Consider the following 16574-nt stretch of genomic DNA (forward strand, 5'->3'; position numbering starts at 1 on the left):
CTCAGCCTCTGAGACAGGTCTGTGGACATGGCAGAGGCCCAAGGTGAGAAGGTTTTCTTTACAATCACCTCCCTGTTTCTGCAAGAGTAGGAGGGGAGAGACTCCCCAGATCAGCTTCTAATTTACACCAGCTGGTACAAAATTATTCTGCTTTCACTTACTTGCAAATTTTTGAAAGAGAACGCTCTCTGCTTAGCCAGGTGTCAGGACAGTGAAGTCACAGTGTCTCTTTAAAGTGTATTTCTTAGAAGAGGAATGAACCTTTTAGAATTTCTCCACTTTGCACAGTGACAACGTGGGCCAGCTGAGGATGGGATGCTTGAGTGAAGGTTCCTCCCCTAGACATACAACTCATTTTGGAGGACTACCTTTGTAGCAAGCACAGTCTCCTTCAAAATTTGAAGCTTGTTAAAACAAAAAAAAAGAGAGAGAGAAAGGAGGGATTCATGGAAATTTCTCCAAGGTGAAGTGTAATAGATGTGCTGAAGACTCACCCAGAAGGAAGGACATGGGAAAGGACTCAAGAATCCTGATGCTATTTGTGCATAAATATAACAAATAATTTTCTCTTCCCTCCAGAATCAATCAGATGAATCATGTCCTAAATATACTTGTTTCTCCAGTGGAATTTTTGGGTGACTAGCTCAAGTGGAGACTTCTGTATTATATTTGTTGTCTGTTAGGCAAGGTCCATTCCACCCCCAGTCTCCGCAGGCTTGTGGTCTATTTGCAGGCAGTGATAGCATGCCTACCATGCCGAGTCCTGTTCTGCTCTTTCTGCTTTTTCCTTAAACATCCAACACTGACAACCTTTGGGTTGAACCAAGATTTGCCGTAGTCTTACCACTTGGCCAAAGGCAGTCCTCTAGGATTTTGGAGGCACGGATTCAGCTCCCAGGACTTACCAAAGCCGCTTATAGAAAGTCAAAGAGGAGACGACTTCCCAGGTGGAGTGTTTCTCCATCAGTGCATCGACACTGTCGGTATGTATAGCTCAGCCAGTCACCTCCAGCCCCATGGGATACTCCAAGTATATCTAATCAAGCACGTCACCAGAGTTAGGAAGCCTCATGCCCTGAAGAACATCTCCACATTTGATCAAGTAAGTCATCACCTCGATTTTATCCCTAGGGATTGTAAGGCCTCAAATGATTAAATGCAGGTGAGTGACATGACTTTTGTCCCTATAAACCACTCCAACATCAAATCAGGCTTCAGAGACTATCTTTTGACATCAGTGATAAGATGCTGTAGGTTATTTAATATTAAGCCTTGTAACTCTCTTCAGTTCTCATGAGAGTATGATAATGAGGATGTCCTTTCAACCTGAAAAGGTGCAGAAGGGGGAAATGCCTCTGAAATAGCTCGAAAGCGACCAAGAATGCATCAGGCTTTCCAGGACGATGAACAAAAGGTTCTTAAAAACTGTGAGTATGAGAAGCCAAGAGCACATGTTGGCCCAGGGGCAGGCAGAGACATCCCTAAAACACAGTAGGTTTTGGGAGAGACCATAGCCCTGTCTGCCGTGGAGAGGAGACGTGAGGCTTGAGCAGATCGAAGGCTGCAGCAGCTCATGTGGATGCAGCTGCAGCAGCTGTGATGGTTTCTGTGGAGAATCCCATCACTGGATCCAGTCAAGTGATGCCTCCAAGCAGCAAGGAGCATCACATACAGGTCTGCCATGCCAGCAGCAATTCATTCACTTTGCTGCTCACGAGAAGGGACCCTTGTTGCCTTCCTCAGCAAACTGCATCTGGTAAAAATACTGGTGGGAACTATGTAAGTTGGAATGTGGGAACTTTACAAGTAAAAGTGGCTCACAGCTGTAAAAGCCTCTTCCTGAGGCCTGCTCATTGCATGCTCGTGCTGTTTTCTTTGGAGACCTCCCACTCTTGCTCAACTTCTGAGCACTCCCCTGCAGTCTGATGCTGTAACCACATCTCCCTCCTAGATGAAAAGATCGAGTTCAAGGCCAAAAAAATTCTGAACATGTCATATAAGAAGATACCCAACTCGTTCTTTCTGGATGAGCTGCCTGGCCAGCTGAGATATCTCAGGTGAGTCTGCAGCCAAAGTGATTTAGTCAGAACGTCCTTCACTGGCATAGGACTTTATGTGTTGCATCTAGCTACAAGGCACTGCTGTGCTTGACAGGTTTGGAGGAGACTTGTTTCTAGAGAGGAAAATAAAACAAGGAATTACGTACTTGGCTCATGGCAGAGGTGTGTATAAAGCAGATTTCACTCTCTGACAGCAGCCAGAGAACAACTTCTTTCCATAGGGAAAATTAACTAACCATCTTGTCATCCCTTGGAAATATCAGGGAAGACATTACAACCAGAGGCAGAATAGCGTTCCTCCTGAGAGGCGACTGCAGCATTGGCATCTTCCTGATGGTGCAAATGCGGTATGACCTCATGGCACACACATGCAATAGGACCTCCTGGCAGTGACGCCAGAACTGAGCCAAGCGCTGCATGCAGCATGGTGAGCATGGTGCCATGTCCTTACAGAGTTCACTGGGGCTTCTACCCCGCTGAAATGGGCTGGAGTAGGATTTGGAGCAGACAGCTGAGGGAAATGTAAGGACAGCAGAGAACAGAGACTATGCTGCAGAAAAAGCTCCCCTGTGAGGCTGTTATTAACGGAGTATTTGTGTTTACAAAGGAAAAAACTCCCCTGATATTTGCATCTGCTACAGTGGTCTACATTTCTCCTTGCTTCCTTCCTCCTCAGAGACCGCCTTGATGCACTCAGGGCAAAGTCTGTCTTCAGCGTCACCCGCATCGGTCTCTTTGGCAGCACCGGCGCGGGGAAGAGCACACTGCTGAACGCCCTTCTGGACAAGAAGTTCTTTCTGCCGGTCTCTGGGACACGGGCTTGCACCTCCTGCCTGGTTCAGATCAGTACCTGCAGGAGTAAGCACTACGAAGCGAACATTTTTCTTCTCTCAGAGGAGGTGAGATGAGTTTCTCCACAGAGGTGCCAGCAAGTTTCTAACAGGGTCCTCCAGAGCGAAGCTCTTCTTTGTGGCTGGCTTTTTGGCCACAGCACTGAAGGGAAGGCAGGAGAAAGCAGAAGCTTTTTCCTTTCTGCTCCAGGCAGCTGGAGTTGTCTGAACTAGGTATCTCCAGACAGGACTGCAGGCAGAAGGTGCATTGCAGCCACCGGTGCTGCTTCTTCCCATTGGTCCTCACAACCAAATCCTGTTGCCAAGCTGCTCTTACCCTAGTAAGCCTGATCCGTCCCATTAAACAGCATCCTCTTCACTCCACTTTGGCAGGAATGGAAGGATGAGCTGAATAATCTCTTCATGCTTTTGGACTCTGAGAACGAAGACGGTGAGAGAGACGATGACACAGAGTATGCCATTTGTAAGCTGCAGGCCATTTATGGGGAAGGAGCAGAGGGGAGAAGTTACGAAGAGCTGCTGAGAGCCAAGCCTGTGATTACCATTCCCTCCTCGAGACGTGTCACTCTTAGGAAAGCAGAGGTGAGTGTATCTTTCCAGGCTAGGAAGGCCAATATTTCTCCTTTCAGGTTCAAACACGTCGGGCATTGAAACAGTTGTGTGAGTGAGTGTTTTCCTTTACTACCCTTCGTGTGACTCTGTTTTGAAGACTTACCTCCCTTCGGAGTTGTAGGGTTTAGAATTGCCTTTCTAGGTGTGATGACAAGCTAGTGAAAAAGAAAATGAAATGATTTGTTCTTTTTAGCCTATTTGGAGGTTTTAACTCTATATGGGGCAAAGATTAACTTATTTATTGTGTCCCAGGCACAGGAGCTCGCTGAAGAGCTGGACCCATATATCCGGAGCCAGGACAATGACAAGGGAAGTAGCGAGATGGACAGTGGTGACAGCAAGATGGAAGAAAGGAGAGAAAAGATGCGTCTTTGGCCACTGATCAAGCACGTGGAAGTGACTCTCCCAATGTCAGACATGATTCCAGAAGGTGTTGTCTTCGTGGATATTCCAGGGACAGGAGATTCCAACAAAGCAAGGGATGAAATGTGGAAAGAGGTGATTGGCAAGTTATGCTGTGGAGGGAAAACACATCTGGGTGGGAAATGCTTCTCTATTTCCGTGACTCCATCTTAGAGGGAGACTCCAAAGGGACCACATGCTTATGGCAAGGGAGAGAAGACACAAGCTGAGCAATTGGAGGCCAGATGCTTACTCTGCAGGAATGGTGTACCCCAACATACTTTCCCTCTCAATATCTTTTACTACTTCTGCAGAAGTATCCTTAGCCTCTTGTGCCATTCCCCATATGCCTTTGTCCAAGGCAATTCTGTTGTCACTTAGTGTTGGCTGTGTGCCTTGCTGGCCCTCCTGGCACTTGGCCATTGCAATGTACATGACAACCAAGTTCGATGGCCCCCAAGTGCAGTCCTATGTGCAGGGAGGGATTCACCGCCCCTGGGAGCCACATCCCAAGCCTCAAGCCCGGTGTCTGCACCAACGCAGTGCTTTCTGCCTCTGCCTGGCATTGCCCCCCAAGGCGGCATCTTCTCTGCCCATGTTCTCCCATGTCTTTCTCAAAATTGTCTCTCCTTCTTTCATTCAAGAGTATCCTGAAGTGTTCATCCATCTGGATTATCGCTGATGTTGAGCGTGTTTTTGCGGCCAAAGAACATGAAAATATTCTACAAGAGGCAATTAAAGCTTGCCAGGCTGGGAAGTGCAGTGATATCACTTTTGTGGTGACCAAGATGGATAAGATGAATACTGAAGAGTACCTGAGGTAAGCAGCAGCTCCATCATGTGTTCAGGACTGTAGAGATTTGCAGTGCCTTCATCTGCCTCTTCCTCCAACATACCACCTCCCTGGCTACTTTCCAAGCTGTATTTAACCCTTCTAGTTCCTGAAGCTTTCAGTGACCACAGAGACAGGGGCATTTAGCCTGGGATCTTAGGGTTTAAACTGAGGTGGTGCTGACACTTAAGGTAGAATCGCAGAATGGTTAAGGTTGGAAGGGACCTCTGGAGATCATCTAGTCCAACCCCCCCTTCTCAAGCAGGGTCACCTAGAGCCATTGCACAGGATCATGTCCAGGTGGGTTTTGAATACCTCCAGAGAAAGAGACTCCACAACCTTTCTGGGTACCTGTTCCAGAAGATCCCTCTAGGTTAGTTAAAGCTGTAATAGCCTCTGTGCATGGTTCAGGTCCCACAGAACAGGCTGAAGAGTGGAGGCTATTTGTTTATGGCAGGATCAGATCTTGTTAGTATCCTCTCTTACCCACTCTGCACATGGAAAATGGTGTTCTCACACAATGATTATATCCGAGTGACATTTTATTGCTGCTCTAAGATCATTATGCATTTACAAACATAACTTTTTTGAAACCCAGACCATTTCTGGGGGTTACAGCACGATTCCATCATTATGCCAGTAAAATCCATTTGTCTTTCCCTAGAGTGATTTTGATCCAGCCTCAATCTGCTTGAACCCTTCTCTCTCCTTTTTCAAGCAAATGCCCAATGCTGCCTCATCTCCTTCATTTTTATTTCTGTCTTTCTGAAAAGCACAAATCATCCATCTCCTTTTGCCCTCTGTATCAATAGTATCTCTGTTTCCAGAATTCCCTTGAATCGCCCTTCTGTTCTGTCTGTGATGAATTCTTGTGGATCCCATTACATGAGCCATCCTTAATTTAAGGGATCTTGGAAGTAATGAGTTATTGTGGAACAGCCAAAATCGAAGAATTTAAGCATTTAAGTACTGAAGTGGACTCTGGCTCCAATGTGAGCTAGTAGACCCTGTGACTATGCTATGGGTTGGATGGGCTATGCTGTCTGCTTCTCTGTGGATTCTGCTCCCTATCCTTGCTAAAGGATATGATATAAGGTTACCAGGTTATCATGTTTGCTCAAATGAGTCTTTTTTTCTTTTTTTCATTCCTCCCCTCCAGGGAAAAAAAGACAAAAGTAAGTATTTGCCAACTTCTTCATGTGATTGAAATCTGCATTCCTTTTATAACAGAATATTTCCAAAGAACAGAAACAAGATATGCCAGATTGATCTTTTGAAGATGACCATTATCTTCCATAGCTTCTAAACAGAGCAGGGAGAAACTGAGGGCCTCTGCTTATTAGACGCAGAAACATAGGGATGCTGGGCACCTGGTTAGGCAATTCTCCATGCATGGCATTGGGAACAGAAGACCTTGGGCCCTGCCTTGGTCCTGCATTTTGGTGGGGAAAAAGGAGGTAGCCTGAATCTTGGTTAGACTCCTGAGGGCCCTGGCAGGCTAATTAGCTGGAACTGGGAAGATACAGCAAGAAATCTGTGTGCAGCAGAGTCATGATGAAAAAGAAAAAAAAAACTCAGTTAATGGACAAAGCCACTTTGCTCTCTTACTTGCTGTATTAAATGCTACCAAATTAATCCTTCACATGTGGGAATGTGAATTAAAGCCAAGTCATCCTATTTCAGGGACAAGTTTTTAACAATGCCAGCTGCTCGAATAGCTTACCTGGTGATGGCAGAGGATTGACTGTTGCCTGAAATTGTGATATTCAGATTGGCTGTTTTTCTAAGACATATGCTAAAGGCCTGGGAATGCCACCGTAGCCCATACAGGAGCTCCAAGGGCCTAGGACAGAGCCTTGTTGGTGACTTTGTCTTGGTTTAGGGGTATTCTGACAGATTTGGGAAATATCTCCTTGTAACATTTATTATCTTTTGGAATCTAGGAAGTTATAAGCAAGCATGATGCCATCTTGGAGCAGAACAAAGATCTGAAAGCAAGAAAGGGCAAAGCAATAAAAGCCAGGATGGAGGTAAAGTCATTCTGCAGAGTTTGCTATCCATTTTTTTATTTCAGTAACCAATGCATTAGTAACGTACTAATCATAGAATCAGTAAGGTTGGAAGGGACCTCTGGAGATCATCTAGGCCAACCCCCCTGCTCAGCAGGGTCACCTAGAGCATGTTAGATAGGGTTGCATCCAGGCAGGCCTTGAAGATCTCCAGAGAAGGAGACTCCACCACCTCTCGGGGCAACCTGGTCCAGGGCTCCGTCACTCTGACAGGGAAGAAATTCCCCCTCACGGTCAGGTGGAACTGCCTGTGCTTCAATTTCTGCCCATCGCCTCTTGTCCTGTCACACGGGGCGACTGAAAAAACTTTGTCCCCGTCCCCTTGACACCCTCCCTTCAGGTACTTGTACACACTGATCAGATCCCCCCTCAGTCTGCTCTTCCCCAGGCTGAACAGGCCCAGCTCTCGCAGCCGTTCCTCACAGGGCAGGTGCTCCAGCCCTCGGATCTAATCTTTATGCATGTCTTTTCTTGTGAAATACAATAACTTCTTTTTCTTTCCATTTGTCTTTCAAAAACATAAATAGTAAATCAGGAGGTCCAATGCTGAGTAGGTTTATGAGGGGTGGTGGGTTGGCTGAGCATGCACCACTGGTGACATCTGCTCTCTTCAGCATTCGTGAACTGCCACAGTGTTCTGCTGCGGCAACAGGATCTTTGCATTGCTGTGGAGACTCCCGTGCATAAATACTGCATGTGCATGTGTTTTAGAAAAAACTGCCCATTGACTCAGAGGTACTGCAAAAGTCTGACCTGGTTTACACAGTCAGTGCCCGAGAATACTGGAGAACTGAAATTCTCAGCAAAGAGGAAACAGGTAATGCACAGGTTGCCTTTGAGCCTCCATTCTGCGTTGAGGCTGTCAGTGCTAGCAATGCCCTGTCTACTGGGGGCTTTGGGGTGGGGGAAGTATTACTGATGGGAAAGTCATAGAAGTGCATGAATTTGGTGCAAAAAAAGTATGTCATTGTGAGGATGTTCTCCCTACATGCTGGGAGAATATTTAGTGTTACCACTGTCAGATCTGGCGGCATTAGTTGAATTCAGGGCTTTCTCGCGTGCTGCATGAGTCTCGCTCCGAAGGGCCCATGACATGAATCAGTGTTCCTTAAATTCCTCAAGATCATGACACTTATGATCATGATCTCTTCCCTGTCTCCTTTTGCCCCTTCTTAGTACATAACAACTCATTTCTTGTAGGCTTGCAGCACGGTCCTGGGGAGGGTGAAGCATTCCCGGGCTCTCTGCTTACAAACTTTTAGCATCAATGAGTGGCTGAGTTTAAGGCACTTGTTTATGGCCTTCCTATGGGCAAAGGAGAGAAAGAAGCATTTGCCTCCCTCTGTCAGCAGTAGGTTAAATGCTTTATCATCTTATAAATGCATTACCTCAAATAAGGAAAGGAGCTATGTACCCTTTTCTGGCTTTCCAGGAGTTGCTCCAGATCACTGTTCTGGCATCACCATGCACTTCTGGGGAGTTTTCTCTCTCTCTCTGGATCCTGCATATGGCCAGGCTTGGAAGAGTTGTCCATCCCCTTGTCCGTCGCCCTGCCTGGAGGCAGGGTCAAGTCTAATCTCCAAAAGACATGGTCGGATTCATGAAGACTGGCTGTGGAGAGGGCTCGGCCTTTCCCTTCCTCCGGAAAGCTAGGACAGTCATTGCTAGAAAGCTCTCTAACCCAAATGTTCTTTGGTTAGGCTTTCATGATATACTTTATTAAGGATACAGCCTCTTTTTTCCCCAAAAAAGTCTAGAAGTCTGATAGGTCAAAAACCTGGAAGTTTTGGGTCACAGCTCCTGTCTGCTCCTGTGTTCACCTATGGGAAAAAGAGAGTGTGTCCAGCAGCAGGAAAATCCCTCCTACTCAATGTTTAAAGTGTCCTCTTATAATTCTGTTTCAGAAATCCCCATACTCAGAGACTACGTCAGGAAGCTCCACCTGAATACAATGAAGAATCTGATACGAGATTATATGAATGAAATTCTTGTCGTTTTCTATCTCATGGATGTTTACAACTGCATGGAGACCGAAAGGGTACGTGCGTCTGCGTTGCCTCTAACAGAGCAATGTTAGTGGTGGATATTGCCTCTGTAGCTACCGATCTGTGAGCTGCCACCTTCTTCTTCCTTCTCTAGTAATTTGAGCTAGGGAACCAACATCCTCATCCTTCTCGGGAAACGACCGCAAGTCTACTCCCCATATACTGGAGTAAGCTAAATAGAGGATTATTGCGTGAATGAGGATTATTCTTTAGCTGCAGCAGGAGTGGGGCAGCCCTGGAGCAGGGCTGTACAGCAGGGCAATGGGGATTTTGTACAGCTGTGAAGATGCACCAAGACTAAAGCCATTTTCTGACTAGCGATTTTGCCCCTTTAGAGGGGATGAAGCAGAACAGGCAAGAAGATGCAGAGATTCAACAAGTTTTTACAGCACTGAAACCCCATCACTTGCTCTTGTTACCATCTCTCCTCTCCCTCAGCTGCGCGACCCTCTCACACGCTGCTAGGATTCACGACAGGCTCCTTCTCTCACTTGGTGCCCTTACTCTGGTTTCCCCCTCCTGAGTGTTGATTTAACTCTGAGCTGCCCAGAAGTTTCCAGGGAGAAAAATGCTGGGACATGTTTCCGTTACCCCCAGCAGCCAAGAGATAAGGTTTGTGCCATTCTGCTCTTGCAGGATCAGCCCTTCCAGGAGGCTGAGTTAGAAGAGTACTTGAAGATAAAGATCCAGGAATTGGGAACGGCAGCTGGGCGTGTTTTTGACAAGATAGAATTGCCTCTCCTCAATGGGCTGAAGTCTGCCAGAAGGTTGCACAAGAGGAATATGGAGAAGCTCTTCAGCGTGAGTAGCAGAAGTTTGACAGTCTTATTGAGACTAAGTTTATTTCATTTTCTGTCCTGCAACTGCTTCCACCATCAGTTCATTTTGTGTTCTTCCTTAATCACTGACAAATACTTCGAGGTCTGTGGATAAGAGAGAGGCAATCAGGGGATATATTTGCTGCCCATTTAGTGTTATTTAACCTTAGATATAACTTAGAGGTCAACGTCCTGTAAAGTCTAAGGGAAGAACAAAACCTGATGTCCTTCCTCTGAGAAGCAAGTTCTTCCAGGGGCTTGTTCTTCAGCAGGACTCCTGGGAGGAGAACAGGTGTTTTGCAATCCAGGGCCAAAGCCAGAGAGGGACATCTGATGTCCCTGCAGCCATATACTCTGCTTGAAGAAGACAGTGCTCAGGTGGAGTTAGGTATAGAAATGGAGTAAATCATGCTGTTTTCCATTGTGAACCCAGCTGTGCCTGGATTTTTTCTTGGATCACTGCTGCCTGGGCTGGAAGAGTGGATTTCTTGCTATGGTACTGGCTGGGGACATTTGTGGGAGCTTGGCCACACTCAGGGTGGGAGATCCATCGTTGGAGCTAGGCTAGTTGCTTGGATTTCTGCTACCTCTGTTGAAGATATGTGGTGGAGATATTCAAAACCAGCCCAGACACAATCCTGTCTAACATGCTGTAGGTGACCCTGCTTGAGCAGGGAGGTTGGACTAGATGATCTCCAGAGGTCCCTTCCAACCTCAACCATTCTGTGATTCTGTGAAGAGAGAGGCCTTGGAGGGGTAATTTGAGTCCTGCCTGTTAAGATAGGATACATTATCCTTTAGAGATTGTTTCTTCTCTCTGTAGCAGGAGACTGAGTGCCAGTGTGTTTCTAGAGAGCTGGAGTGAGCTGAGATAATTCCACTTGCAGGCTTAGAGCCAAATCAAGTTTCTGACTCTGTAGAGCTATCCATCCTGAGTGGAGACGGCATGCCGCGAGAGGTATGGAAGACTGAAAAGAGACATTATTTAAGTCTCAGTCCTCTCTCACTATGGCATCTGTTACCAAGTAGTTTAGGTAGTGCCATGCTTACATGCGAAGGGCTCGTGAGGCTCCGTCCCAGCAGGATCTCCCTGCTGGTCATGGTGCTGCTCGCTCCCTTATGCCATCTTTTTTCCTCCTTGTGCAGCAAGGCAAGAATTCCCGCAATTTTTACAGGACCCTAAAAGCCATGTGTGTGAGGAAAGGAGTGTTTGTATCCCGCGTCTTCAACCGCCTAGACATCAACAGTCTCCTGGCGCAACCCATCTATGAACATATTGATGTACCTTTTGGGAAAATATTCAGGTGAGGAGAACGATGCCCTCCTTGGAGGGCAGAGACCAAGCCTGCATCTCGCTCTTGTGGCAGAGGGAGGCTGCAGAAGCTTTGCTGGCTGCACCTGCAGAAGGGGCTGCAGAAAGAGGCAGAGGGTTTCCAGGTGCCCTTTCCATGTTTTCAGACAAGTAGGAACAACCTAAGAATCCAGGAACAAAAAATATCATGAAGGGACATAAAAGAGTGGGAGGGAGTGCTTTTCCACTGACGTTAGTGAAGTACTCTGTTCAGCAACGAAACAAGTGAAGCTAGTTTAGATACTCTCCCTTTCTCAGGTTTATTCCTACATAAAAACTGTTACTGGGAACTTTTTTGCAATTATCATTTTTATTTTTTAGTAGAAACAAAACAACTAGTGAGCTAATTCTCTTGCTGTAGTCAAATTAAGCACTATAAACATAACCTCATAAGCCATGCTTTGGACTTGCAAGGCCAGGATGATGAATATGTCATCTTTGACAAAGCAACTCTAAAGAGCTTTTCCTTCATTGTGCCAATTTTATAGCCCTCTTCTTCCTTCCTTGCCTTGGTGATACACATTCCTGTTTCTCCCATTCTTCTGGCTATGTGACAGTACTAGTATCACTATGCTGAAATATTCACTGTGGTCAGACTTTGTCCAGTCTCTTCTCAAATACCCTCACTGACCTCATCTTGGGAACAGACAGCCCAGTGCTGGAAGCCATCACATCTTTCCCTCTTCCTCCGCAAGGAACGTAAAACAGCATTGCTTTGGCCTGGCAAAGAACACACTAAAATCCATAATTCATGAACTTAGGCAAAACTTTTGACTGACTGAAGGATCTCAGCAACTTGCTCATCTTTAACCTGATTGCTACTGATCTTCCCATGATCAGTAGCCTCCAACATCTGCTCACTTGGAAAATCAGGACTGCTGGTTGCATTAACCGTGCAATATGTATATGACAGTGGCACTTGCAATCTCCCCCTTCTGTTCTCTGCTTTACATAGGTTCAGACAGAAATAAAAAAGAAAATTAGTATCTCATCTCCCTATCTCCAGTTCCCTGAAGAAGGGGGATGCCAGCTAGCCCAGGGACTGAAGAGATCTCTGCTGTGCAGTTGGAAATTTAGAGTGAATTCATCTCATGTCTTCCCATAACAGAAAATTACCTTGATTGGCAATGGACAGAGAAAAAGAATGGCTGCAATTAAGTTCTCAGCCTGGACTAGCCTGGGATTGGGCTCCTAAAGTTGTCCTAGAAGACTTTTTAGCAGCACCGCCCCATCTCGCAGCTCCCTTGCACTGGAGCCCGCTTCTCTTGCCTATCCCACCAATCTTCCTGTTGGTGGGAGAGAAATGAGTGCAAGAGAGAAAGCGAGTGGGAAGCAAGCCCACCTTGCATTTAACAGTCATTTTGTTACTATCCAAATAGAAAACAGCGGCCCACGAAGGACAGCCTACAGTTGTTCATCGATGAATTCAGCACAGAGATAAAAAAAAAATTCACTGAGGTTTTCAAGTGCAACAACTTGAGCAATACAAGGCTCAACTTTCTCCGCCAAGAGGTAAGTTTACTAGTTGGCAGGAGAAGCCCAATGCAACGGCCCAAGGCGGAATAGCCGATGTTGCTAGCCCAGCCCTGGGGGTGGATGCTGGCCTCCCTCCTGCTTGGCAGGGGCTCAGGGGGCTGCAGTATGGCCAGGCCTCTGCTGTGCAGGCATCTGGAATGACCTCTAACGACCAGGAGTTCTTATTTGGCATCAGGCAGAGCAAACTGTTTAATGCCATACCACAGCCAGCTTCATCCTTGGGCCAATGTTAGGCAGCTTGGTAGCTACCCTGGCTGTGCTCCTGGTGGTAATCCCAGGAAGACATGAGGCAGAGAGCTTGCAGTGGTATCTTCCGTGGCTAGTGACACTGGGTTTACACTGCCGTCAGATTTGTGCAGCAGGAAAACCCCTGCTGCCTTATGCAGCAAGAGCACCTTGGTGGCCTCAAGATAATGTGCTGCTCAGCCCCCAAACACACTGAAGAAGCACGGTCTGAGCGGCAGTAAATAGCCAGGATGGAAACGACCCTATCCCCAAAACAGCTTTTTAAGGCTTTTAAGATTTCGTCCCTTGGGAGTTGCTAGGGATAGACCAAAGCCAGATGCTAACGGAAAGCAAATGAGAATCCCCGGTGAGCATGATGGGTCTACTTCGAGGCTCGAGAGCTAATGACAATACCCTGAACTGCAGAGAGTCAGGGGGCTCCTGGTGTAGGGTTAGGAAGGCAGACTAGCCCAGGATACAAATTCAGTCTCAAAGGTGCGTGCCTTTGAGGCCATGCTGTTAAAACACCAGTCAAGTGAGCTCAGAGAAAAGTTTCTTTTTACTTCAGGCACTTAGAATTGGAGAAATCACTCTTGTACACAGAAGTGTCTGTCTTCTGGCCGTGGGGACACCGGCAGCATGCCGCAGTGGGGCGGGAGGGAGAATCCCTGAGCGATTGCAACCTGATTCACCGCGTGCCGTTTGGCCTGCTGGCCTGCGACTGCTGCTCGTGTGAATGGCTTCAGCTGTGTAGGTGTCACCTCATATCTCTCACTTTTACCTAAAATCTGATCTTAAAACTGCCCGCATGTGCCATCTCTGTCCTGCGTAGAACCTGCTGGAGTAACCTGGATGTTCAACCTGCTCTTAAGCTTCTAAGCATTTGTTCAGATTCTGTTTGTAATTGAGGGTTTGAAGTGAAATAGGTGAACACTTTAACATCAATTCCTGCAGATGGACATCATCATGAAAACCTTTGAAAGACAAATTCTTTTGAAAAAGAAGACGATCTATGAGTCCCTTGTGTTGTGCATCCAAAGCTGCCTTTCGCCGCATTATGACGGTAGGACTGGTCCTCTAAGTGATTCTGCATCTGACGTCGCTCGTTCGCTGTCTGGCCCTGGGAGAGGGTTTCCTGGCTTTTATACAGAGTCCCACTACAGAAGCCTTCACAGTTGCACTAACTGGAAGGAAGGAAGGAGGATGTGTAAATTTTTGCCTTTGGGTGACACGTTCAGTGGGTCACAATTGTGTCACCATGGAAGAAAATGTTACACTTCCAAAAGCTGCTATACAGATTTGTTTTATTGATGATGCTGTCGTCCTATCTATTAATCATCAGACCACATAAACCCATCACATCTCTTGTGAATCAATTAGAGGCTGGGAAGGAGAGAGTAGCATGAGAGGTTGGAGAGAGAAGACCTTGCCTGAGGTTAAAAGCTTGAGGAGACCTGTAGCTTAGCTTGAGCATGGCCTAAAGCTCTATGGAAGGGTTTAGCTTGGCAGTTTTGCTGATGGGCAAAGGAATTTTTTAGGAGGGGTCAAAGTTGCTTGGGAGCAGGGAGCATGCATTTTGCACTTCCAGGCCATTCCTGGTGCCTCTTCACAAATCTGCTTTGGGCTGGTAACAACATGATGTTTCTCACCACCACAACAGAAGCAGCTAGGATATGCGGGAAGCAGGCATGTGAAAATATAAAAAACAAACTTTCCCAGTCCATTGAGGAGGAGGTGGTCAAGGGCATGTTTGAAAAAGCAAAAGAGAAGATGATGAGCCATTTCCAGGATCTGAAGGTGAGCGATATTTCAAAAATAGCTGTTTTGAATCCAAGCCTGCGCCAGCAGCAATTGTGATAGACAAATTGATGGGTAGACAAGGCTCTCTAGCCCTTTGCAGACAGTCCGGTGGTCACTGCAGAGTAATTTTAATGCTCCGTGAAGTTTTATGAACTACACAGGACATAGCAACTGCCTGGGATTATAGAGTGAATGCATGAGATGCAGGTTGTTCTAGGATGTTATAAAACTGGTGATCTTCATAAATTTCAAAATGCAAAAATGAATTCTTTGAGAGGTTCATCTGTCTGGAATTGCTCCAGTCAAATTTTGTCTGTGCTTTCAATACAAATCTATTTTCTTTCTGAGAAAAGAAAACATCAGATGGATTTTCTGTTTGGATTCAGTTCCCTGGTTATCTCCCAAACCAACTTCTGTGTTGTCTTAGCTAGCAAGCAAAATTTTAGTTTTCTAGGCAATAATTTCCTAGTTTGGCCCCTTTATTTCCTGCTTTCTGACCTTATATGACCTCTTCTACCTCATCTCTCGCTATCTGGGTTCCTTCATATGTGTTACCACCTATTGGGTTCAAGTTTTGTTCACACACACCAAGATTCATCACAGTCGTTTGAGTGATGCTCCTTTAGGCTGGCCAAAGATCTGGCATGCCTGCTTGACCAAGGAAGATGGACAGAGTTGGTAGGCTCACCTAAAAAAAAGTCTTATCTGCTTTGGGTATTATACAAGATCAGCATGGATGCTCCCCAGCAAGCAGCTTGGATGTGCAAACACCAAAGCTGCCATCACTAATGTCACAATCTTGGCAATCTCAGCACATAACAGTAATGTAGAGCAGTAATTCTTGGAGCTCCATGGCTTCTGAAGGTAACGATGCTGTTTTTTTGTGTCTTGAATTTGCGCTCTAATAAAGTCAATTCAGTTCTATGCCACCGTCTGCACTGGTCTCTATGGCCTTAAATACAGCTTCTCTCTTAAAAAAAAAAAAAGAAAAAAAGAAAAGAGAAAAGAAAAATATGTTCATCGTTTCTGATGACTACAGGTGGATATGACCACGAAGCTGGAGAAGGACTTTTCTGACATGCTCAGCCTCACCTTGTGTCCGTGGGAAAAGATGTGCCTGAGGCTGCCAGGTAGGGTCTGAGCGCTCTTCTGCAGGACACCTGGGCTGGGAGGGAGAGCCCTTGGCCTGTGAGCGAGAGGCTGAGGATCAGTCCTGGAAGGAAGCTACTGAGGAGTGAGTGGGGTCCTGAGCTTGGAAAGGCCTTTGGTGTGTGCTCACACCATCATGGGGCCTTTGCTGGGTCAGGACCTGGAGGATTACTCTCAGTGCTGGTCATCAGAGGCTGCTGGGCTGCAGATTAGAGGGTAATGCGTGTCTTTCCCCACTGCTTATTCCTACATAAGCAGCTGGGGTCTGTGACTGAGGAGTGTACATTAGACATCCCCAACCATTTGTACTGAAACGTGTGTCATTTTCTTCCTTTTCTATAAAATCAGAAAGGCCAAAAACTGAGTCTCTCTCATTTTGTTGTTCTTGCAGTTTTTGATCAAGAACGCCAAGAAATTGAGAGTTTGTGCAAAAGTCTCCATGCTGACTGAAAACCTGCTGGAAGTCTTCCCTTCCCCCCCCCCCCCTTTTTTTAAGCAAAGTTATTTTTGGCTGTTGTCTTTAATTGCATTTGACTGATCAGATCATCACTTCTCTGTGTTGACCACTTTGTAAGCAAGAATTTTAAAGACCTTATGGATTGGACTCAGTAGCCAAAATGCTGGCCTGTAAGGATCCGGAAGAGCTGAGGTCCCTTGCAGGTCCCGAGCTGCGTCCGCAGCCCCTCGCGAAGGGGCATTTCCCCACGCCGGCAGCGAGCGGAGGTCCGGCCATGAGGTCTTGGGTGCCTTTCTGAAAGTCTTCCAGGAAACGGGACAATATGTAATGTGCATCCTCGTTACATTGCTTTTATACTAAATGTTAC

General features: G+C 46.4%; 1 protein-coding gene across 1 annotated transcript; it reads left to right on the plus strand.

Moving 5' to 3' along the window:
• The first annotated feature begins 27 nt into the window (after nucleotides 1–27).
• On the plus strand, nucleotides 28–16228 carry LOC134138944 (nuclear GTPase SLIP-GC-like). Its single transcript, XM_062573134.1, is given in 17 exon segments — nucleotides 28–43; nucleotides 1335–1427; nucleotides 1952–2057; nucleotides 2737–2959; nucleotides 3284–3493; nucleotides 3776–4021; nucleotides 4570–4777; nucleotides 6705–6787; nucleotides 7538–7643; nucleotides 8731–8864; nucleotides 9508–9672; nucleotides 10836–10993; nucleotides 12420–12552; nucleotides 13756–13864; nucleotides 14462–14598; nucleotides 15641–15731; nucleotides 16142–16228. Coding segments are annotated over 17 exon segments (2277 nt in total). The 3' UTR covers nucleotides 16201–16228.
• Nucleotides 16229–16574: the final 346 nt, after the last annotated feature.

The sequence above is a fragment of the Rhea pennata genome, chromosome 3 (genome assembly GCF_028389875.1).
Source record: "Rhea pennata isolate bPtePen1 chromosome 3, bPtePen1.pri, whole genome shotgun sequence".
NCBI classification, from domain to species: domain Eukaryota; kingdom Metazoa; phylum Chordata; class Aves; order Rheiformes; family Rheidae; genus Rhea; species Rhea pennata.